This window comes from Camellia sinensis, chromosome 12, assembly GCF_055761805.1.
Source record: "Camellia sinensis isolate YWXY chromosome 12, ASM5576180v1, whole genome shotgun sequence".
Taxonomy (NCBI): Eukaryota; Viridiplantae; Streptophyta; class Magnoliopsida; order Ericales; family Theaceae; genus Camellia; species Camellia sinensis.
Window position 1 is genome coordinate 157,438,343 of NC_138972.1, and position 24,066 is coordinate 157,462,408.

The following is a 24,066-nucleotide window of genomic DNA, read 5'->3' on the forward strand; positions in this document are numbered from 1 at the left end:
ACTTTTAGTCGCTAAATTTGATCGTCAAAAGTATAAATTTTTGCAGTAACAAATTAAAAATATAAAATTTTACAAATTATTAGTGATTTAACCATTCGATTGTAGTGAAAAAAATCTCAAATCTATCACCAATTCAAAACTAAACCAATTGAAAAAAAATAAATTTATAATCATTCCTTCATCATTACGCATCCATATTTATAAAAAAAAAAAAAAAAAAAAATTTAAAAAATGTGGAACCAATCAATTCGATTTGGTCGGTTTGGCCGGAACAAAATATGCGCTGGGCACCCGGTTGCTAGAGCAATATACTCTGGTCTTTCTGTGGACGACACAAAACCCTCCTGTAAACTTGAAACCCTAGACTACCATAGCCTCATCTCTCATGGCGGAGGAAGAAGTTGCGGCGGTGGCTGTGGCGGAGGCGGAGGATAGCTCTTCGCCGACAGACAACAAGCGGAAACATGAAGATTTGGAGCCCGAGCCTCCGACGATGGCCAGCTTGAACTCCAACGCGAACGAATCGGACTCGATCGTGAAAGGTATCGAGGCGGAGGTAGTTCTTGCTGATGATTCCACATCGAAACGACCTCGTTTGGAGAAGGATCCCGACGAATTAGGTATTGTTTCCGTTTCTCTGTGGCAGATTTGGTCCGATGCATGGTTAGGGTTTTGGCATTGTGAAACTTATGCTATCTCTTTCTTGGCTTTTCATGCGCGTGTGTGTCTTGACATGAAATAGTTGCGGACGAAGAATTATCGCCAAGTTGATTTCTATGCAATTTTGTTTTGAGGAAGAAAAATTATCGCCTTCTATTTGAGGAAGAGATAATTCCAACTCTGCTTTACTTTAAAAGTATTTCTCTATGACTGTTTAAAAATAATAAATCAAAATCCCTAATTTTAGCATAAACCACAACAAATCAAAATCTCCTATTTTAGCACAAATCAATACAAATCAAAATTCCTAATTTCACCTCATCAAATCAATATTCTTAATTTTAGCCGTTGAGGGAGCACATCTTGTGTATGCCATAAGTTGCATTATAAAGATAAAATTAAAATTAAAGATTAAGGGAGGGGGACATGACCTCCCGGTGCCCTTCATACATCCGCCCTTGGGGTGTGGGTGTCGGTATATGCATGTGAGGTTGTGTGTGCTTCTTTATGTCGCTTCTGGATCCAGAACACTGAGTTTCTTGATTGAATTGTAAATTTTGTGGTAAGCCTTCATTTTCCATTTGGGGTGTAGTGGCTGAGAACGGATTTCAAAAGGAGGTGGATGAGCCTGTGACGCAGGATGACGAACAGCCATCTGTGGATATTGATGCTAAGTCAGATGAAGCTCAGCCACTGGCTGAGGAAGCTCTGGAGACGCTGAATGAAGAACAACCATCTACTGATATTCACCAGACAGCAGACATTCAGCAACCCTTTGTTGATGATCCTCAGCTGGAAAGTGCTCAGCAAAAGCCATCTGGAGGGGAACATCAACCTGCATCTGGAGGTGAACAGCTTCAGGAGCCCCCCGCAGAAGTTCCTCAACAGGAGGATGTTCCTTCTGCAGAACAGCAACCTGCATCTGAGACTCAAACTCTGTCACGGAAAATGGAAATCCCTAATAATAAGGTGAATTGAAAATTATGATGTTACCTTTTGTTTTCTTGTTAGTAAGAAATGGGGTTTCAAGGGAGATCAAACACCCCTCTCCCCAACTTGGGTTCTTGTTAATTGGATTATTAGATGAAAGGGTTAATTGTGAAAATGATGGTAAATTGCTTATGAAGTTTAGATGAGGGTGTGGCAAAGACAAAATATGGTCTATAAATGGCAAAAAACTGACTTTTGATGAATGAGTTAGTTTCATGATTCAAGAGGGGATCTAGAACTTGATTTTAGTGTGGACCCCAGATGGATCTTCCATGGGGTACTTTTTACTCCTTTTGAGGTCTCATCTTTCACCTCCTCTTCTCTTTCTCTTCTCTTTTGCTCTTCTCTTTTGCTCTTCTCTTTTATTGTCTTTTTAGTAGTGTTTTAGTTTCTTCGTAGCCTTCCGTAAGTACAACAATTCCACAGAAACATGACTTCTATAACATTTTCACACATAGCTTTCCTTTGTAATTTGGGTTTTGAATCCATAAAAATCTAGGCTGTCCTGCTCCATCATCATCTGAATTTTGAGTTTTACTAGGATGCATGTTTTATTTAACCAGGGATGTGTGGCACAATGGGATCAGGGTAGTTGATTTATCTATCCATGGCTTGAGGTGAAATTTGATCTAGTTGAGTTCACATTGGCTACTAATAGAATGCTAGTTATAAGATAAAATGGACATAGTTTTGTTGTTTACTGCTGAAAATATTTAAGAGTTTTAGAAGATAAAATAAATTGAGAAACACTTTAATGGAGAAAAATATTTATTAACTTGTACATGAGCTGGCTACTAGATAAGGGGAAATGGGATGTTTTGCAACCTTTTCTTATGTTTCACCATACAGCTCATCAACATTTTTAGTCTGTGCTGATCCGTGGAATTAACTAGCTCCAATTTTCTTTGATATATGGTGTTTTCTAAAAGATTGCCAATTTTGGTGCAGGTTGGAGTTCTCATTGGCAAGGCTGGTGATACTATACGGTTTCTACAAATCAATTCAGGTGCCAAGATTCAGATCACAAGGGATGCTGATGCTGATCCATATTCTGCCACCCGGCCTGTGGAGCTAATAGGAACTTCGGAAAATATAAACATGGCTGAGAAACTGATAAAGGATGTTATAGCTGAGGTCTTATGCTTCTAGACTTGATGTCTTTTTCTTTCATCTACTCTCTTCTTAATTGCCCCCACATTTTGTTTATGGTTGACCTGCATTTGCTTTGTTCTTTTGGTGTTACGGTTTGTTTCTTCTTTGATAAAGCTACGTTTATTTTTTGTAGGCTGATGCGGGGGGTTCCCCCTCCCTTGTGGCTAGGGGTTTCGGTATGGTACAGGCTGCTGGCACTGTGGAACAAGTTCTCATACAAGTTCCAAATGAGAAGGTGACTTTGGTCTTCATCTTAGTTGGTTTTCACCCTCTCTGCCTCATTGCCTCCCTCTATTGCTTCCTTCTTTCTGACCATTCCATATTTGAACTTTCTTTTGTCCCAGGTTGGTGTAATCATAGGTAAAGGTGGGGAGACTATTAAAAATCTGCAGACGAGATCAGGGGCACGCATTCAGGTACTTGATATCATATGGCCCTGCTTTGAGATGTATGTGAAAATAAGTACAAGAATTCTCAACAGAGGTGATGACTGTCCTTCATAAAAGTGATACCATTTCACAAATACTGACAATGTAATTTTGTTTAGTTGATACCACAACATCTTCCTGATGGGGACCAATCTAAAGAAAGGACAGTGCGCGTGGCTGGTGATAAGAAGCAGATTGAGATGGCAAGAGAAATGATAAATGAAGTTATGAATCAGGTTTGTTTGAACTTTCACCTTTCTTTTGAAAAAAATCGCAATGGATATTGTTTTTCCTTGCTTTTGATTGTTACAATTTTATTTTGTTGAGTCCAGATCCTTCAAAGACTAGAAACTGAATTTTGTTAGGACATCTTTATTTTCAGAGTATTCTTATTAGTGTTTGTTCAGGTCTGCTTTGGATAAAATCGGTGTTCTGGACCATGAAACTTTTTTTTTTTTTTGGGCTTGGCAGTTAATTCAACTCTGAGTTTGAGACCATATGTAATTAGATTTGAACAAAGAATAGCATCGATAGGTTTAATTTTGAAGTATGTTATTTTGTAACTGATATGTTCTTTTCTTCTCTCTTATTGTTATAGCATTTGTAAAAGGTCTTCATCTGTGCTATAATTATGTCAACTCTTTTACCGCACCATATTATCCCATGTTGTTATCAAAGAACTTCTCTAGTAACACGTACTGATGTCTATTTGAACCTAAGTTCAGATTTGGTTAGCACGGATGAGAATTTTATGTCAATTTTTTATGAGAGAGAGATGTGCATTGCTTGTTGGCCCCTTATGTATAAGTGGGCAGTACGTTAATCCATTGTTGTTTTAAGGCTGGGTGCAGCTGTAGTGCATTGGACAGCTTGAGGCTAGGCAATGTATGCAAGACGGCTGAGACACGTGCCTTTGGCACATGCACAAGGCGATCACATTGTGCACTTAACTAAAATTTTGGTTTAACTGATGTCTTTGTGTGTTCAGCCACAGGGAATTTAACTGCTTAATATAAAATGCAGACATGTGTTTGAGCCATGTTTTCCCAGTAAAAATGCCCTAGGCATTGAACAACAGCGCTGTTAACAACTTTCCCCTGCTGAAGAACTTCAATTCAGCTATCAGAGTCTTGCTCATCTGATGGACCATGTTCTTCTTCTACTTCCACTCCCAGTGTTACTTGAACTCTTTCTATTTCCCCATAATATGTGTGTCCACCGGATATGACAAAGGTAGGGGTGTGGGATATGTGTCCGACACCCATATTTAATTTAGACACTTGAATCCTCGAATTTTCTATGATGTTTGAAGAAGAATATTACATTTACTAGTAAAATAATATTTCTTGTCTGTCACATAGATGAGAGATAGAAAGTTTCTAAATTCTATTTAATTTTAAGTACATTCTAAGTAATTTATATCATCTTATCTAAGAATATTATACAATATGTAATATATGTAAGTGTTCAGGATATGTCTATGTACTCATACTCAACTTTTAGATGCATATCCCAATATCTTAATATTTAGGTTTATGAAGGTCTAATGAATGTTTGGATACACACTCACACTTGGTACTGGTACCTGAGTCCATGTAACTTAGTCCACGCCTTCTAGGTTCCTTTTTTTCTCCTCTCAGCTGGGTTGTGGTTCTTTTTCTTATTTCACACCTCTCTCTATCCCTCCCTCCCTCCCTCTTCTATTGGGCTGCTTCTTTTCTTTTTTTTCACTCCCTGTTGCAATGATTTCATGCCTCTGGTTTTTTTTTTTTTCCTGCAGAGTTCTGCTTTTAATGATTTACACCTGTTCCTTTTTTCCTGATTTTTAACTCTATTTTTCTTCTCTACTTCTGTAAATGAGTTCCTCATCTTTTTTCTTTTTCTTGGTTCTCTGCTTTTTTTCTTCTTCTTCGTTCCTGTAAATTGTAAATGCTTGTAATAACTAAACTGTAATTTGTGGATAACTCATGCCTCATTTATGAATTTGTAAATTATTAATGAATAGCTCATTTATGTTTCAAGGGTTTAATATTTGATCTTTCTTATGTTGAACCTTAAATTATTTGTTTATATTAAATTATCTATTTTTAGCTGTAAGGTGTGCCTCACCTTGCGCCTAGGCCCTAGTAGAACTTGATGCCTTGGTTCACCTATTGCTGTTAATAATGCTACTGGGATAATCACTTGGTTATGTACATAAATTGGTTATATATAGTTGTCTCCCATATAGATAATGACCGAGCTATGCATAAATTAGTTTTTCACTTCATGGAAGTACTCTTGATCAGAGCTACTGTTGCTTGGTTGAGATAATGCCATATCCAAAGGCCTGTGAATACTGTTGTTTTAGCAAATTTGTAGGTTTAATAGGTAAAGCTGAAAGTTACTACAAAAATCTGCCAATTTGCATCATTCTTTAGTTCATATAATGGATTTTTCACTGTATTAGCTTTTCGATAACGAATTCATCGTCATGATCTATTGCTGGTGTGGACGATTGCATATACAAGTGTTCCTGTATATTGTGTTGCTTGAGTAGGGCTCTTTCATATTTTGAAGAAAGAATTATTGCGTAGTTCTACATTGGAGTGAGCTTCATTACTTGAATAGAATTCATGAGAGTTTGCAATGTTGATGAATGATCCATGCCAAAGGTCACTTGACTGCAATTAGGAAGATCTTATATTCAAACTGAGGGTTGCCATGATTTATTTATCTTGAAGGTGTCGATTTAGAATTGGTTGGATTTAAAAATGCAGATTTGGCTATTGCCTTCCTCATGGGGTCAGCATTTCCTTCTTGGTGTAGCAATAAACAACCATTATTCACTCTCATCCACTGAAGAGAGGTATCAGGCATTAACTCTCGCGATTGCAGGATTTTAATAGTTGGTAAGATTGCTTTGAGACTTAAAAACTAAAACTAATAATATTACTACCACCATATTGTGTTAGTCCTAGTGCTCTCTGGTGTCGCATTGTTCTATGCATGAAGCATGTTGGTCGAAAGTGTCATGCCTGGTTAAGTAATCATGTTTCAAGCTTGTATAGGATAAATATTTCCCAAATTATATGATCGATCCTGAAACACTCGGAGAATATGGTATGTCCTCTATGATGCATTGAGCTCTGGCACACATGTTAGCAAATCATTCATTTGAAGTCAAACATCAGTGTTGTCATTCTTTTGTCATTAAGAATTCTGAAAGAGATCAGATCCAATCTTCTATTTGATGATGACTGATTTATATAGTAATTGATATGCAATTTTCACCTTTTTTGATCGTTTGGAACATTCTTGATTTTTTATTTTATATGCTGGCCCAAATTTGTGCTGAAGATCGTATCACCTCTATGGATATCAGTTTGGGTCCCGGATAATGTCATGTAAACTACTGGTTGGTGCTTCTACACAATGCTTCTATGAATAGCTCACTACCAATAATTTCCTTCTGCATGAGCTTCGTATGAGTATGAGAGTTCTAGAATTGTTGTACATAGTTCATCTATTACAAACAACACATCATTATTTGATGATTATTGTTGATGACATCGTCAATTTAACACTTCATGTATTGGCCATGATTGGACTATTTTTTGGTGACATTAATTAACTTCTCAATGCACATGTACTGAAACTTAGGTGCAAAATTGAGTTAAAATTTTATACCAGTTTGAAACTGTTGAAGTATGGTAATATAACACCAGTGTCAGAACATGCCTGGTGAGGAGTAACAATTGCGGTGGCTGCTGATCAGAAATTAGAAGAGGTAAAAAGTTGTATGGTGGGTTCAGGGTTGTGATTCAGCTTCAATCTTGTTTGTGCATGTACCAAAATCTGCTCCGTTTTGAAGACTATTTATATACTATATTGCAGTTTTTGAAAAAAAACAAGAACTGTGCTTGCTGTGTATTTTGGTGGTTTATTTTATTCTTTTGTTATTTCTTTTCTTTTGGTGCATATAAGAATTTGGTTACGTAGACTTAATATGTGGACTCTAACATGTCCTCAATACCAAATTTATCAACAAACAAAAAAAAAAAACATGTCCTCAATATCGCAAACCTATTGCTCTGCAGGAAGATTTTCTTTTGTTTCTTTGTTGTGTAAATTTAATCTCTTTTATTTTTGTTTTGGCATGACTGGATTGACTGAGGTTCTCTGTGCACGTATCTGAGACAAGTGCTTGTTTCGTAGGGTTTCAGAGTCTACCTTATTCAACTAGTTTGATTTGTTAATATATGTTGTTTATCTTGATATAAACATTTTTCTCATTGTTTTCATCTATGTGTGCTACTTTCATTGCCATGTTTGTGACAAACCACGAGCCCCTCCAACATATAATCCAGAGAGGGATCACAAGCTGCAATTTCTTTGTTCATTTTCCATCCTATTTTTTTATGGATCAGCATTGTCATATTTGAAAATCAGTGCGAGTAAAAAGTTGCTGATTTCTGTTTTTTTTTTTTGTTTTTGTTTTTGTTTTTTCTTCCATTGCTCTAATTAGCCTATAAGGAATTCTCCTCTCTCTGGCGGTTATAAACAACAGGCGTTCCGTCCACGTGGACCCGCTGCTTCAGCACAATGGGGACGCCGAGGTCCTCATTCTCAGCCAACAACAGGGTTTGATTATCAGCAACGAGGGCCGTATCCATCTCAGAACTCGCAGTACCCACCTCAAGCATATGGTAATTATCCTCCACAACAAGGGGCTCCAAGAAGCAACTTCGGTTCAGGATGGGAGCAAAGGCCTTCATCAACAATGCAGCAGGGTCCCACTTCCCAGAGTGGTAGTTATGACTACTACGGTGGGCAAGGTCATCATATGGTTGATACTCCGACATCTGTCCCGATATCTAATCCCGTTCCTGCTCATGGTCCCAGCCCCTATGCTGCACCTATGGGCCCTCCCCATTCACAGGGAAATTACAATTATGGGCAGCCAGCTCCTTATTCCCAAACTGTGCCTCCACAGAGCTACGGGCATGGATACAATGAAGCAAAATATGAAAACCAGGCTCCGAGTCAGCATCCCTATGGAGGTTCGCAGTCAGGGCCCTACCCTCAAGGTAGTACTCATCCAGGCTATGCTCCTCCACAGGACCAGTATGGTAAGCCAGCATCCTATGGTGTGCCACCACAGCATGGACCTCCTTCCCAATCCTATGGCCAGCCTAGGGCTAGTCAACCTGGTGATATACCTTATCAAGGTTCAACCCAGCCATATGGTCAAAATGCAGTGCCTCAACAAACATACCCGTACGCGTCGAGCATGCCGATGCAGCAGCAGCAAATTTATCATCCATATGGTTCTGCATCTGCTACTGATGGGTATAATCAGCCTCTGCCAGCCACAGGATCCGCCCCCGTGTATCCCCAGCAAGGTGGCCAGCCTGTTTCAGGTTATGGTCAGCAGGGGGGTCCTGGTTCTGCTCAAGTGGTTCCGGGATCATACCCATCTTCACAACCAGGTTACACTGAACAACCGGCTCAAAACAATGTAGGCTATGGTTACCAAGGTGGTGCTGATCCTTCTTATGGTAGTGCTCCTCCTGGTTCGGCTTACGGTGCACCACCAGCTGGGCAGGCTGGTTATGCCCAACCAGCACCAACACAGCCCGGATATGATCAATCCATCCCACATTCGGGTGGTTATGGAAATTTACCAGGGGGTGGTGCACCCCAGCCTGGCCACCCTCAGTATGATTCGAATCAGATGTACGGTGCACATCGCTGAAAATTTTGATATTTGTCTTTAGGAAAGTAATATCAGATGTAGATGTTTGTTTTCCTATCATATGCTAGCTTGCATCCTTACAGAACCCTTTTTATTTTATTTTATTTTATTTTAATACCTTTAGAACTATGGCTATGCGGGTTATTGTGCTGTTTGGACGATATTCTATGCATAATGAGCAGAACTTTTTATGAATTTGATGAACCTGGAATCGGGCATGACCTAAGAATATAGGGTTATCACAACATATGTTTTTTCCTGGGAAGTGAGGAAGCGATTAGTTCATTGGTATATGATTTTGGACATGAATGAAATGGACATCAAAATGAATTTGGAATGGAACGAGGCAGAGATGGTTATTCCCGAGTAGAGAAGATGAATTGTGTTGTGAGATCATGGTATTTTAAATGAATTTTTGGTTTTGTAAAATCTCATTGTTAACGAGGATATTTGACAAAATGGGGAACAATGATCTAAATGAGCTATTTTTTTCAACTAAAAAAATTGAATGTAAAAGCCCATTTAGTTTGATTAAATAAGTAATTTCTTTTCTCAACTTCTAATCTCTTAATGGTACTTTGATTTTTCAACTATGAAAGAAGTGTGTTTTCCTGGTAGGTGAGCTACAAGCTATTCTCATGGTCAATTAGTCTGTTCAATGAAGGTAATTTGTTGAATCCAAAAAAACAAAAACAAAAAAAACAATTTAACAATTTGCATAGGCCATCAAACACCAAAATTGAGTTTCTCTTCTTTTTTTTTGGCTGTCGAATCCAACAAAATTTAAACAAGGGACAACAAAACTTCACACACCAGTAAGCGTACAACTATTTTGGATATATTTAGAAAATTGCAATAGGGAATTCCTCAACAGTATGTGGGATTTACATACATCATCAACTCTCTTCATCTACCAGAATGGTTGAATCATTGCCAACTCCAAGGTCAATCAAGGATGCCATATCATCATCGAGCAATGTTGGCAATGGCGAACCCTGCAATTGCAAAGAAAACTATTTAACAGGACAATCATCAAGTGTACACATTTTATTTGTGGGTTCAAAACATGGAAACAACCTTTCCAAGTGCAAAATAAGATTGCATACATCTAACTTGTCAAAACACTCACAAACCCACACCAGAGGAATCACCATGTAGTGTCATAATACTCCTTATCAAAGTTAGCGTTTATAATAATCACTAAAAGGAACCAAGAGGGAGAGGCATAAAATACAGACCTCTTCTTGAAGAAACAATATTGGCTTTATGGATTTTAGCTTGAAAAAGCTCTCACATAGAATCTTTAGCTTGCCAACCTAAAAATAATATTTACATTTAAATGCAATGTAACTTTTATAACTAATAATAACACCCAGAGACATTCTAGAAAACAGGTAAAAAGACAAATTACCGTCGCGGTTGCTGGCAACTTTTTTGTCAATGCCGGTTTTTCTCCAATTGATGCTCCAACACATTTCAGAGTGATAGCTGCAAAGAAAATGTGTATATTATAGGAAATTGATACCAAGAAAATTCATAATAGACATTTCAGAGTGATAGCTTAAAGAAAATGTGTATATTATAGCTGCAAAGAAAATGTCTATTATGAAAACTAATCTAAAAAATTTAGGTTCATACAAATAAGCCCTGAAGCCATCTTCTGAGGGCCAGCTGCTCCAGTAGATGGCCTTTCATCCTCGATTCCATGAAAATCTTTAAGCTCTAAAAACCTACAATTTTAAATGTAAGCCCAAGCAAGGATAGAGCATCAACAATCAGTCAGTCTGAACAATGACAAATTTACAATGCATTAAGCTGTTCAAGCGGGGTCCATCATTCAAGATTTTTACGGTTGAATCTTAAACTTGTTTAAAAATTAATTACCAAATAGACTAACCTTTTCCATCCAAAATGTCTACCAGGATTTAAAACCAGATGGTCACAATTGGCCAATTGTAGTTGGCGAGCTACTTATACAGAAGACTCGTCAATAGGTGAGGTCAAAATCCCGTGAAAGTGAACCCTTAATTAATATTTAAACGATGCTTTGTAGACGGCAAAATCCACTTTACCCTTTGTGGTTTGGCCTCAGAACACTTTACCCCACTATCGTTTAATAATAGCTAAAGACCCATATGGTTTTGGCAATTTTGAACTTCACCTCCCAGCCGCAAAAAATTCCATCCAAATTGCCAGAAAGTGGGTTAGATGCGCCTATTTCAAGACTTAACATTGAGAAAAAGAAGAAAAAAAAAAAAGAGTCAAAATCAAATTTTAAGGTAAATGAACGAGCATATCATTAACTTCATCTTCGTCCTAACCACTGAAAACCTCAACCTAACTTCATCTTCTTCCCTTAAAACCCAATTTGGTACAGAACTTGAGAGTTGAGACCTGCATTGGTTTTTTTGTCTTTGGTGGTGGATGTTTAAGAAAATTTGAGCTTTTTAGTCTTGATCATCAATACCAATAAGCTCAAAAGCAAGCCGCCAAAGCCAAAGTTTAATTATAATGAACTACAAAAAGTATATATATATATAAAATAATTTTCACAGCCCTTTTAAATAACCTGTAAATTTGGTTAGGTATTTTAGCTAATAGAACAGAATAAATACTTAACTGGTGGCAAAATTACCTGGGGTGAAGCCGCCTGATCTCTTCAGGACTGTCATGCAACTTTGACATGACTAAACGAACATACCTGCAAGAGAGATTTCAATTAAACACCATATATCATATACGTAAAGCTTTTTCTTCTTGTTGTGGGTAAGCTTCATGTTTGACAGTCAGATATTGACTTTTCTCAGTTCTTGGGGATGTTTGGGAATTGGCTTTTTTAGTAACTTTTTACGAAAAGACATGTAAAAAAGTAGAGAGAATGGTTGACTTTTTGTAGTGGCTTTTTTAGCCACTCCCCAAACACCCCTTTACCATTGCTCTCTCAAATTAAGAAAAAATGACAAACAAACAAATGAACAAGGCACTCCAACAAAACTAGTTTCTGGATAACAGTAACCCTAGAACATTCAAGGAATTTATGTAGTTCAGCAGTAGGCCTATGCAAGAAAATCCAAAGCCTTTCTTGACTTGAAGATCACAAAATATGGGAAACCATGCATAACCTGAGTTCCTGGTAAAAACAAAAAAAATAAAACTCTTTCAAATTTCTGACCAACTCCCAATCATGCTTCGACACTGCATCCCTTTCACTTCTATGGTCACTTTCTGAAACAACACCTGATACCATTGTCCAGAAACCTGAAACCTGAAACCTAAAATCTTTTTCACAAGTTGCTACTCCTATTCATCACTTCAGATCGAGCAAGCATATGGTGTGGGAAAAAACACTAAGAAGAGGAGCTGTCCACAATCTCAAGTATTTATTGGCTCAGGCTTCAGTCATAAGGGTGTTACATGAGTGGTAATGACCCATTCGTCCATTTTCTTTCTTCTTTATTTCCTTCTCGAAGCTTCCACTTCAAGATGCTGATTTTTTTTTTTGATAAATTTCAAGATGCTAATCTTTGTCAATGTACCTGGAAGAACTTCCCTCTCATGTGATGCTCTACAGGAATTCTCCTGCCCATCTTTCTAACTGAAAGCTCCAACAGGTGAGCCAAATCGCTAACTCGCCTAGAACAACAAATCTTGGATGGGTTTCATACCATCTTAACTGGGGTACAAACGGGTATTAGAAAGGCTATTAGTACGGCTCAACAGAGTAGGATTAATAGTGTGTCAGTGTTGGACACCGACAATCATCAGACACTTCCCACATGTTGGACACACGTCCAAACATGTATTATTATTATTTAAATTTTTTAGACCTAGACAATCTTCGGCAATTGGGTAACACCAGTTTCCATTATTTGGCATAAACTAAATAAATGCATTTATTTAGATAAGTACATTTATTTGAGTCACATCATCTCTCTACTTTTCTACACATCTTTTAGTAAAAAGTCAAAAAGTAAACATAATTAGATCATCCCAAATGACGCGAAAGACATTACAAATTTGAACAAAGTAACTTGAGATCCAATGATAAAAGTGGACAAGGTAAATTTATACATATTTCATCCTTTAAACTTTACTATGAATTATTGTTACGTTGTTGTTGTTTTAATGAAATATTTATTATGTATATAAAACTATATATTTGCTGGAAAGCGGGAGAAAAAAAACATACCGAATCTCAGAGTCCTTGCGCTCTCGAGGACTAACCTGACATTTTTAAAGGCAAGGAGGGTGCATCAAGTTTACAACCTTAGAAATCAACAAAAACAGGGCAAATACAACTCATAAGATTTACCTCACTCCCATTCAACATTTCAACTTTTGCTAAACAAGCAATCAAAACAAATCTTGGAATACCGCCTTTGCCTGGATCAGCTATTGGATTATCAGAAAGCCTTATATCCTGCGCTTGTAACAAAAGAACAAGAGTCAATGCCCAAGTACAGAGGCCAGTACCAAGATTTAAAATTTGCTTAAGGAAATAAAAAGGGTTGTTCAAAGTTTTTAATTTATGGTTGAGAGAGGTAACAGACAAGTAAGTCTCTCAACAGATTCAGTATATTACCCGAGCAAGCATGCATGGAGTCCAAAATTGGAAGGAAAGTCTAGGGAATAGAAGAGGATACGATGAACACAACTGATACCGTCGGCTAAACCTTTTGGGGAAGGAATCAGGTGGTTAGCATTTACTTGTTCCTAGGTACTCAGTTATCCTAAAGCCAGCAACTTAAAGATCGGTTTAATAGAAAAAGATTTTCTTGTTAGGATATTACTTCATCTCTTGTTAGCAACCAGTATTGCTGAAAGGCCAAGAGGACTCCCAATAATTGCTTTTGGCCATCAAAATTCTTATTCTAGTTGGTTATATCGCTAAACCACCACAATTATCAACCTTGACATGTATGAAGGTCACACAAAAAAATTATCACAAGCATGGATAAGAGTAAGATGTGACAGGTTTAAAGAGGGAATTATAGAGTAAGACATCTTATGGATATACTAGAAAAACATCAAATGTTTCTAGGATAACATCACCTACCTGTATCACTAGTAACTGAAAATTGAAATCACCAAAGGTCAGAGATTGGAATACTGGTTCAAACCATGGATGCTCAGACTGAGTCAATTAATAGCAACCTGATTATAAAAGTTAACAGACAATCCAAGATAAAGAAATTTTAGGATGTCCTGACTCGGTATCAGTTCCATTTACTGTAGTTTTTCTCAATTGGAGATCATTGACAGCATGCTGGGCATCTTCTTTCTGCTAATGATTAAGTAATGGATAATTTGACATTTGGCATTTCAATGGGTAATTTAATTAACTGCAGCTTTATTTGCTGTCACTCACATATATATCTTCTTTAAAGCTTCTTAACAAAATTGATATTGATGATCTGATGAGGATAATGGTGTGTCAGACATGGCATTGGGGTATAGCTTCAAACAGACAAGAGTGGAAAACCATCTGCCTAGGTCTGTACCTCATAGACCCATAGCCAGCTGACAAGAAACCCTTCTGAAGATGATATACTTAAAGCTAGAGGGAGTAAGCTCAGTCAGAGCCTCTTTCAGCAACAGACAATAGTTTCTTCACTATTACTTTGGAGTTCACAAGCGATTCAATGGTTGGAGGAAAAGGAATATCATCATTAGTGGCTATTGTTAATATTTGAGCTAAATGAGAATCACACATTTTACAGTAATCTTTCTTACAGGCAATAACTGTTACTTGGTGCCTTTATGACTTTATCTAATCAATTTTAACTGGACCTATAACAGGATTCTCAGTGGCTCGTATATATAATATAAAACAAATAAATAAAAGAAGAAGAAATATTGTTAACCAGATGTAAGTATTCCCCCAAAAGAAAATCAGTATTTTTTAAGTTTCCAATCAACTTAACTCTAGAGCACCTCATACCCCCACAACAAGTATTGTTGTAAAACTCAGACATTTTCCTCTTAAATCATAGATTTCTTTCTTTAAGAAGGAAAAAAAATCATATAATAGATGAAGTCCACTAAATGGGTAATCAACCTGCAGATGGACCTGACATGGCCAATATTTGTTACAGCAGACAAAACCAAGGGTCATCAAAAAACATATAGATTGCTAGAAGAAAAAGGTGATTTGAAAATATTACAAAGTTAGTCAGAGACTTTAATCTGAATTGGAAACATGATTTTGTAATTAATATATAACATAATCCTGTAGCAACACATAACAACTCAAAATACTTGGATTAAAAAGAATAATTCAAGTTGATATAGCAGGCAGCAATTTGGACACAATGTTCATTATTAAATTTGAATTCATATGATTCAACATTACACCACTGCAAAACAGATTTCTGTCAAATACAATAATTGATCAGAAGTTTAAGAACACGCCAAACAGCTCACATTACAAAACCTTACCATCAAGTTAGGAAAATAATTTAGTGAATCAATAGAAGCCAGATCCTCAATGTTATTACCTCCTGGACAATGTGACGAGAAAAGAACAAATTATAAACACTTAATAGGACTGCCAAAATCAAGAATTGTGGTACTTGTATAAGGAGACTTGATATCTACCGAGAAGCAGGCAGTGTAAATTTTGGAAAGGCCTATAACTGTTCTCAACTGATTCACAACCGTTGAGGTGGTCAAGTATTGTATCATAATCAGGGTACCATATCCGGTTTAAACTGTTCTTGTTCAAATGAAGCTGCAACAAACTGAATGCAGAAATCATTTTGTAACACTCCGAAAACTTTTAAGGAAAATTTACTGCAAGAACAACTAACACTTCTTTGCATACCTTCTTAATTGAGAAAGCTTCAAGATTTCCTTCCAATCAGCAATACAATTGTCTTCCAAATTCAGAAGCCGCAGAGAATTGAATCCCTGAACAGTGTTGGAGGATGTAGGCTGGAAAGAGAAACATAAATATACATAATAAATAAACAAAAACAATACAGTGCAGTTGTTCAAGAATACAAAGTACCAATTACAAACAACTAGCAGGTGCACATGAAACAAAAACTGATTCAACTGGAGTTCACATGCATATACAATCAGAATAGGTGTACAGCTCTGTTGTTGTATGCATGGATTCATCATCATCAAATTGAAAAGAATGTTTGAATGCTTCAATATGATAATGACAACAATATGATAATTACAGAACGAAACCCATGGTTCAGCTGTACCTTTGGTTCGGTACTTGATATTCGAACGAACCATGACTTTTTTTTCAATAGTCAGTATCCAAACCATAAAAATGGTGTGAACTAAGAAAAAGCATGGTGTGCAAATAGAAGCTCCCTTAACAATCATATAGAAGGGAATTTTTCTTTACCGTTATTTCCCTTATTTTATTTCCCATCAGATGTAGCTCTTCAATGACCGGTAATGATTGTTCAAGGATTTCAACCTGTTAGATCAAATAGATTATATTTAGAATTTCAAATTGAAGTTAATTAAAGAAAGTAACTAAAAAGAAAAATAGGATGGCTCACCTGCTCCCAATTTACACCAGTATGGTTTAGAACTAAAATGTGGATGTTCGTTAGTTGACGAAGCCCCACTACATCATGGGCCATTAAATTGTTGGATAGATTGAGAGCTCCAAGAGATGGTAACTCTTTGCATATCGCACCAACATCCTGCAATAAAGACAAACCCAAACAAGAGAAAGTCAGTATTAAGCTTCAGAAACTATTACCAGGCAAAAACAATTTCAGAATATCAAGGACATGCATGCATCCATCTCACAGAAAACTATTACCAGTGGAACTCTAGGAACAAAATTTGGTTTTGATGTGTTGTTTTGGTTAGCACAGAAATGGAAATTACGGAAACATTTCGGAAAATGGTAAAAAAAAATGGAAACATACAAAAGTGTTTGAAAACAAAAAAATGGAAACAAAATTAACTCAACAGCTATTAATAGAGCGCATTAAAAAACATGCAACCTAAGCTAGTATGACAACATGGATTGATGTTGTTGCAGCAATGAAACATACTCTCCATTCCAAAAGCAGATTTCCAGTCAAGTCGAGCTCCTTCAAATCTGCAACGGAAGTATTAAAAAAATTTAATAGCAATGAAATAGCATGAAAGAATCATCTAGCAAGAGAAAACAAGACCATCTCCTGCATTATGCAGTCATTTAAGATGATTGGGTCTAAATTCCATTAGACAAGAAGGAAGATGCAAGGACAAGGAGAAAGGTAGCTGAAAGATGAGTACAGTACTGTGATCCTTCGTCATTCTTGTATATAATGAATCAAAAAGAATAAATGCATAAGGTATAAAATGGAATAGATAAACTTGTTGTAGAACAAGCACACAGTTATGCTATTATGTGTGCATCCACCATGAGATTCAGTGTTGCAAGGATATTTAAACAATAAACCACCATATAATTATCGGTCAAATACCAGTGTAATTGATTAACAAGACCAAGGTTGTTAAAATCGGGATCCTAAGTATAGGATCGGTGAGAGGGTCTGGTGGATCGAATTGTAGGATCGGATCGAGAATCGTAAGATCCTACTTTCTATTAAAAAAAAAGATAAAAATTAAAATTAAAATACTACATATTAAAAATAAGGTGAAAAATCATAAAATCTACGACCCTACTTGCGATCCTATACGATCCTACACGATCTCATGCGATCCTACACGATCCCATGCGGTCCTACACGATCCTACTTGCGATCCTGTTGTAACATTGATCCTACAACGATCTAGATCGTTTTGGCAAAGCAGGATCGTAGGATCGTACAATCCTACGATCCGGATCGCGATTTTAACAACCATGAACAAGACCAGAAGCACCCAACTCACATAAAGAAATGAAATTTTCTGATTGGTACCCTTTTCAAAATTAATTTTGTTTTCATGTTTTCGTAAACAAAAACAATGAAAAGTTTAAAATATAAAAAATAAAAACAAAACAAAACCATGCTTTTCATTTTTTGTGCACAAATATTTTTTAAAAATTCATAATATATACTAAAAATGAGTGTTTTTCAGAACTCTTTTCCTGAAATAGTTTTCTAAACAAAAGTTTTCCATTTTTCTATTTTTGAGAACAAACAGAACCCTAAAACCTAAGAAGCACAGATACAAACACAGACACGAGACACGGTGGTTTGAAAAATTATGATACAAACAAGGCAAGGGACACATAAAAAATATATATCTATATAATTTTTTATATAATTTTACTTGTTATGTATATGAATATAAATATAAATTTGGGGCACAGTTATATAAGAGACATCAATGTATTTTTGTTTTTTTTTTCCCTTCCTCCCCTCTTTGTTCTATATATTTTACTTAACTCCAAATTAGTTTTCCAAAATTATTATTAAAAAATAAATTAAAATAAAAACCACAAAGGTGTCTTGAGACATGTTCAAACACACGACACACATGTCCATGAAGATCCCTAACATGTCCTGCAAATAAGACAATCAAGCCTAAATTTACTTTTACTTCAGGAAAAAAAAATTTAATTAAAAATCTCATTTTGATTTAATTTCTCTTTTCAGTTTCAGGTTGGGTGGTGTGGGGGCACTGTATAATCCTCTACCATGAATTTTTTTTCCAAAGAAACAGTTAAACTTTGTAAATTCAACAAAACAAACAGATGCCTATCAAAATTCAAATAGTTTATGGAATAGATACTAAAAGAGTAGTACAACAATTAAAATAAGATTAGCAGAGTTCAATAGGCAACGTACTCGGCACAGTTGCACCAATTTGTCCTGGGGGGCCAGAAGAGCTAACACCCAAGTAAGATAGTGATCCACCTGCCAACTCTTCAAATCGACTTAGCTTATCTTGAATTTTATCTTTACCCAGGAGCTGAACTGACACTCGTCTGTTGCTTGCAGAAAAGACATACATTTCATCTGCAACATAATAATAGAGTATTCAAATCAGTATTGCAAGATGTTATCAACATTGCGCTATTCATGTCCAACAAATAAAATATAATAAATTTTAAGTGGAGGAAGACTACAGCAGCACAGATGAGAAGAAAATAGATCACTAGAAATATCAACATTCAATGAAAATAGATCACTATAACTATCAAGGTAGGATGGAAATCGATCACGCTGCTATGGCCAGTGGAACCTGAAAGTGTCCTAGAGGATGGGGTAAATAGAACAATTCTTAAATTTTGGCCTTCTTTGCTTTTGCAAGTCCTCAATCCACAAACTAAGTAATTGATTATCCAAGTGTGTTTAGTGTGTTAGGTGTGTTTTGATTGAACTTACATGTTTTTACACCTAACTCGGCAACTCTCTGGAACTCCTTTGGTCGACCATCTATAGAGATTTGGTCAACCAACCCCACCCAGGGGTGATACTACGGCTCAGCACTTAAATGACCAAACTCCTGATTTGGTCAAACAAATTAATATGACTTGAACTTTTAGTTCAGCCTTGATCCTCTTTGGTTTTCACTTGGTCCCATGCCTACGAAGCTTCCTTAGCACTCCCCTCGTGAATTCTTCAAGGCTACTTCTTAGCTTAATGATGCGCTTCCTTTGATAGAGGCATGGTTTTCTACCTTTAAGTTCACACATACATATCATGAAATTGTTAACTTATGCTAGTCCTAGCAAAGCACTAACAAAACCTTGATGCAAGGACAAAGAACAATATGAGAAGAGATCCATACACCATTCCTATCTATCATGAAATAATTGTAATGCCATCGGCAACTCCTTTGTTGTTGCATTTAGAGTAGCCCTCCCTTGGCTTGGTAAACAGGTCTCCATCCAATCACACATCTCCTATGGCTTGCTTACACCTCTAGTCCTCCAAAGGTACCCTAATGCCTATAACAGGTCAAGAGTAAGGCCTATACACTTGCATGGATTCACTAGGTCTTGTGGCTTAGTAACTAGAATTGAGGGTAAATCAAGATGACGTATTCCCATCCTCACATCACATTTAAAAGAAACAAAGTGAACAGATACAGATATAAGAAGATATAAATGTACAAGAATTTGAATTAATTAGATACCTTCCTCTTCTTTAGTGGAAATGGTCCTGTATCTAATTTCAAGAGCTTGCAAAAAAGTGATCCCAGTGCTCAAATTGTGGGGGCGAACAAAGGAAGCTGATTTCTGGGATTTGGAGAGAAAATAGCGAACCCCATTGATGGAGCCATCGTGCTTTCCATCGCCATTGTCCCAATCGACGCCGACCCAACACCCGGAGTAGCCTTCCACTGCTCCTACGTACTTCACTGTCCCGATTCGCCGGCAATCTCCGCCCGAGTGGACGCGCTGACCAAGTTTGAACTCGGGCGTCTTCGATTTGTCACAGCTCGTTCTCTCAGAATCAGACCATCTCTGCATTTTTTTTTTTTTTTTTTCCTTCTCCTTCAAAGCCGCACTCCGTTTCGTTTGGAAAGAGAAGCAAAGTAACGCAACGCCCACAGCAGGAAATAAGACATGCGGAGATATAATTTTAAGAGGTTGTTTGGGACGATTAAAAAAGTTTACTTTTAATTTTTTTTATGAGAAGTTGTATAGAAAAATAGAGAAGTGATGTGATAGAAAAAAGATAAATGTTTTAAGATAGCCTTGTTAGAGTTTTTTAAATATGATTTGAGAATAGGAGTTGTATTTTGAATTTGTGAGTTTTGGAATTATGATTTGTGTATAAAAAATTTATTTGGTAAAAGAGTTTTGAATTGAGTGAAATTTTTTTAATGTGACTTGTGATATTTGATACAAAAACTTACCATTCATAATCAAACATATAACTCAAAATTCTATTAAAGCTCAAAAAAAAATCAGAAAATATTTTTTTTAAATATATAAAAATTAATATGTGTCAATTGCAAAAAAAAAAAAAAAAACAAAAATATACTGTTTCGGTCAACCGGCCGGACGACTAGTAGGACGTCTGGTAGGACATCCAGTGGGACGACCAATTAGGCCAAATTTCAAAAAAAAAAAAATTTGAAAATCGCGCCCATAGAGTTTTCTGTAGAATTTTCTAAATGTTGTAAAAATATAGTTTGAACATCCTATCCAAACATCATATTAGAATGTGTGGGCAGAATTTTAGTTTGGAAATCGTTCCAAACACAACCTAAGTTTTTATAATTTATAATTATATAATGAATGAAGTTATAATTTTAAAATAATAATATTATAATTATATTGTTATAATAGTTAGTATATAATTGATGTGTGTAATATTATTGATAGAAAATAGTTTTTTTTTTTTTTTTTTTTTGTTCGAAAGGAGAAATGCGGGTTAAAAACTGAATTAATTATAATTTTTATCTTATAGTTTGAATAATTTGATCATTTCATTTTAAATTTAAAAGAATTAAATCATGAAAGTGAAGTTTGTGCCGAGTCCGTAGGTCTAAAGGTCATGTTTGATTCACAATACTAATAGTGATGTATTAATAATTCTATTAAATTAGTGTGGTATTAACTATCCCACCCCTACCCCATTACTAATAATGCTACAAATTTGTTGGATTAATTATCCATTGAATTAATAGTCCTAAATCAAAATGTCAAAACAAACATAGGATGATTGGACCCACGGATTAATAATCCTAATCACATGCTTTAATCCTTCCAATCAAACATGCCCAAAGTGTACTAATCCACATAATGAACTAAGAAAAACCAAGCCAGTAATAAGCTGTAAATTTGCTAATTGGACTAAATTGATTATCACTTCTTGGCTATCATTCTCTCCATCTCAAGGCACTATTAAATTAAACAAACTTACAAAACAGACAGAACTAAAAGCGCGCACAACTAGAGTTTAATTAAAAATTATAACCACAAACAGAGAAGAAAAATTTGCTTCCTTGTTACTTTTGAGGAGAATTCTTACATCACATAAAGAATTGCTGAAGTGATGAAACAGACAGAGATACAACCTTTTTCCTTGTATATTTCAGTCCAAAACAACATACATAAATAAATTTGGATCATTAGATCTAAAAAATAAATAAATTTAACCATTAATTGGTAATAATTAAAATCAGGTTAAGAAATCTAAAGTAGTTTTGTAAAAAATAATGTAGTTTTCAATTATTTTGAAACCAAAAAGTGGTTTTCAACTTACCACAATAACTAAGTACACTTACTATTTGATATGATTATACTTACTATTTTTAATAACTATACTTATCATTCAATTATTAATAAAATACACTTAACCTGCCATTCAGGTAACAGGTAAACTTAAAAAATTAAGTTATAATAAATTTTCAAAACCTCTAAAATAAATATAAAATTTATAAAATAGAATTTAAGAAAAAAATATACAAAATAAATGTGAATTTTCTACATTTTACTATAATTTATTACATTTTATGAAATATGATTTTTTATTATTATTATTTATTTATCTACTTGATGATACTGTTGATCCCTGGAGGGCGAGTCGGGCTGACTCACGCTTCCTACACCATTCACCAGTCACTAAGCTCACTGGTGTGCCTGCAAAAATATCTAACGGGGAACGAGAGTTCCCTAGCGGACTCTCTGACGATCAAGTTAGAAAAGAGAGATTGATGTTGTGTAAAGAGAGAGAATAAGAATAAAGAACCTAACATTTTTTTTGTGTTTGGAAAGCCTCCTTTTATCCCTTGTCCATCATTCCCTTGTTCACTCCGACCTGTCGTGTTGGCCGAAAGTCTATACTCTAGCTTGCATTGTTCATAGTGAGGCTGCTTGTTCCGTCGTGAAGGGGTTATCGCATTTAATGCTGCAGGAACTTCATTAGTGGTTGATGTGTGGTGTAATAACTCTACAGGATCTTTGTCTGCTTACGTGGCTGATTCCCTACTTGATACGTGTTTAGATGCCATTGATTCCTAGTTCAACTCTGGATTCTCAAGGGTGTTGGGCTTTAGTGCTTGAGCTGTGAATTGGGCTCTAAGTGGTGGGCCAAAACCTTTTGTGGGCCCACCGATGTCAGTAATCCCCCATTCTCAAGTGCAGCTTCAGTCCAACGAAGGGAATAAGAAAGAGGATGGGGGGTGTGCTGGGCCGAGTGAGAGAGCCGACTGTGAGGAGAGCCAACTGCGAAGGGGGCTGAACGAGAAGACCGACCGAGAGGAGAGCCGACCGCGAATGGAGTCGAGCAAGAGAACCAACCGAGAGGAGAGCCGTTTGCGAAGGGGGTTGACCGAGAGGACCAATCGAGAGGAGAGCCGACCGCGAAGGGGGCCAAACGAGAGGACTGACCTAAAGGAGAGCCGACCATGGAAGGGGTCGAGGGAGAGGATCGACCGAGAGGAGAGCCGACCGCAAAGGGGGTCGAACGAGAGGACCGATCGAGAGGAAAGCCGACCACGAAGGGGGCTGAGCCAGAAGTGGTGGCAACGCGTAAGGCTCGAAAAGTGATGAAAACACGTGATGATGTGAAGTGGAATAGACGATGAACGGAAAAGAAGGGGGTGAACCATGGTTGTACACGTGGCATGATCAAGTGGTGGGGAGGTGATGCGTTAGCAGGAAGCGAAGGGTTAGGACTAGGATGGGACGTGGGGTTAGAAACTTTTGAAATTTTCAAACTGGTGAATTTTAATTTCAATCCTTGGAATATAGGCAAACCGTGAGCATTTGGAGTTATCCGTTTTACATACCTCATTGCAAGAAACCAACTCATCCCAGACCTGACCTCATTCGTTTCGTGTGACATACCCCTCCAACAGTTTGCGAACTTTCTCGCTGTAACAACTCAAAAATTTAAGTTGTCCCTTAAATTTTATATTCGTATTATTTAATTATAAATGAGATTATTGAAAAATATATATATACATATATAATTAGTTTAAAATTTGGGCCACAATAGAATTATTCTAAAGTTAAATATTTTGGATAAGAATGAATTAATGGCAAGCGAATGCGACTTAGACACGTGGGTAGTTTATGGCTTACTGCCCACGATGGCCTCTCCATAAATTGGAGGATTGCTCAGGATTGCTAAGAAGGAAAGAAAGAAGAGAGAAATGAAGGAAAGAAAAGAAGAAAACGAAGAAAAAAATAATGGAAGCCGAGAGGGTCTTTGATAGTGGAAAGAA

General features: G+C 36.5%; 2 protein-coding genes across 4 annotated transcripts; one reads left to right on the forward strand and one right to left on the reverse strand.

Moving 5' to 3' along the window:
- Positions 1-210: 210 nt before the first annotated feature.
- Positions 211-9,171, forward strand: LOC114283764 (uncharacterized). Its single transcript, XM_028226640.2, has 7 exons — positions 211-620; positions 1,253-1,629; positions 2,599-2,784; positions 2,936-3,037; positions 3,147-3,218; positions 3,350-3,466; positions 7,738-9,171. The coding sequence occupies exons 1-7, from the start codon at positions 386-388 to the stop codon at positions 8,965-8,967; spliced, it is 2,319 nt and encodes a 772-aa protein (XP_028082441.1). The 5' UTR covers positions 211-385; the 3' UTR covers positions 8,968-9,171.
- Positions 9,172-9,688: 517 nt separating this feature from the next.
- Positions 9,689-20,496, reverse strand: PFI (tubulin folding cofactor E / Pfifferling (PFI)). 3 transcript variants are annotated; one of them, XM_028226641.2, is made up of 15 exons: positions 20,020-20,496; positions 18,726-18,896; positions 16,998-17,044; positions 16,491-16,637; positions 16,331-16,405; positions 15,791-15,900; positions 15,565-15,707; positions 15,406-15,467; positions 13,280-13,387; positions 13,157-13,191; positions 11,603-11,668; positions 10,606-10,697; positions 10,379-10,455; positions 10,206-10,283; positions 9,689-9,962 (listed from the first exon to the last, which is right to left on the reverse strand). In XM_028226641.2, exons 1-15 carry the CDS (start codon positions 20,354-20,356, stop codon positions 9,864-9,866), a joined length of 1,647 nt encoding a protein of 548 aa, XP_028082442.1. In that variant the 5' UTR covers positions 20,357-20,496; the 3' UTR covers positions 9,689-9,863. The 3 variants fall into 3 exon arrangements, 2 of the variants coding, with proteins under 2 accessions (XP_028082442.1, XP_028082443.1); XR_003636664.2 differs by lacking the exon at positions 10,606-10,697 and having other exon boundaries at positions 20,020-20,451; XM_028226642.2 differs by lacking the exons at positions 9,689-9,962; positions 10,206-10,283; positions 10,379-10,455; positions 10,606-10,697 and adding an exon at positions 10,944-11,192 and having other exon boundaries at positions 20,020-20,452.
- Between the last annotated feature and the right edge of the window lie 3,570 nt (positions 20,497-24,066).

Excerpts from the sequence above, each read along its gene's own strand:
- PFI (XM_028226641.2), bottom strand. The coding sequence starts at position 20,356 with ATGCAGAGATGGTCTGATTCTGAGAGAACGAGCTGTGACAAATCGAAG. Across the intron at positions 16,406-16,490 it reads CTGGTGTAAATTGGGAGCAG|GTTGAAATCCTTGAACAATC; the intron begins GTGAGCCATCCT and ends TTGATCTAACAG. Across the intron at positions 10,284-10,378 it reads AGTTGCCAGCAACCGCGACG|GTTGGCAAGCTAAAGATTCT; the intron begins GTAATTTGTCTT and ends TATTATTTTTAG.
- LOC114283764 (XM_028226640.2), top strand. The coding sequence starts at position 386 with ATGGCGGAGGAAGAAGTTGCGGCGGTGGCTGTGGCGGAGGCGGAGGAT. Across the intron at positions 621-1,252 it reads GAAGGATCCCGACGAATTAG|TGGCTGAGAACGGATTTCAA; the intron begins GTATTGTTTCCG and ends TTTGGGGTGTAG. Across the intron at positions 3,038-3,146 it reads TACAAGTTCCAAATGAGAAG|GTTGGTGTAATCATAGGTAA; the intron begins GTGACTTTGGTC and ends CTTTTGTCCCAG.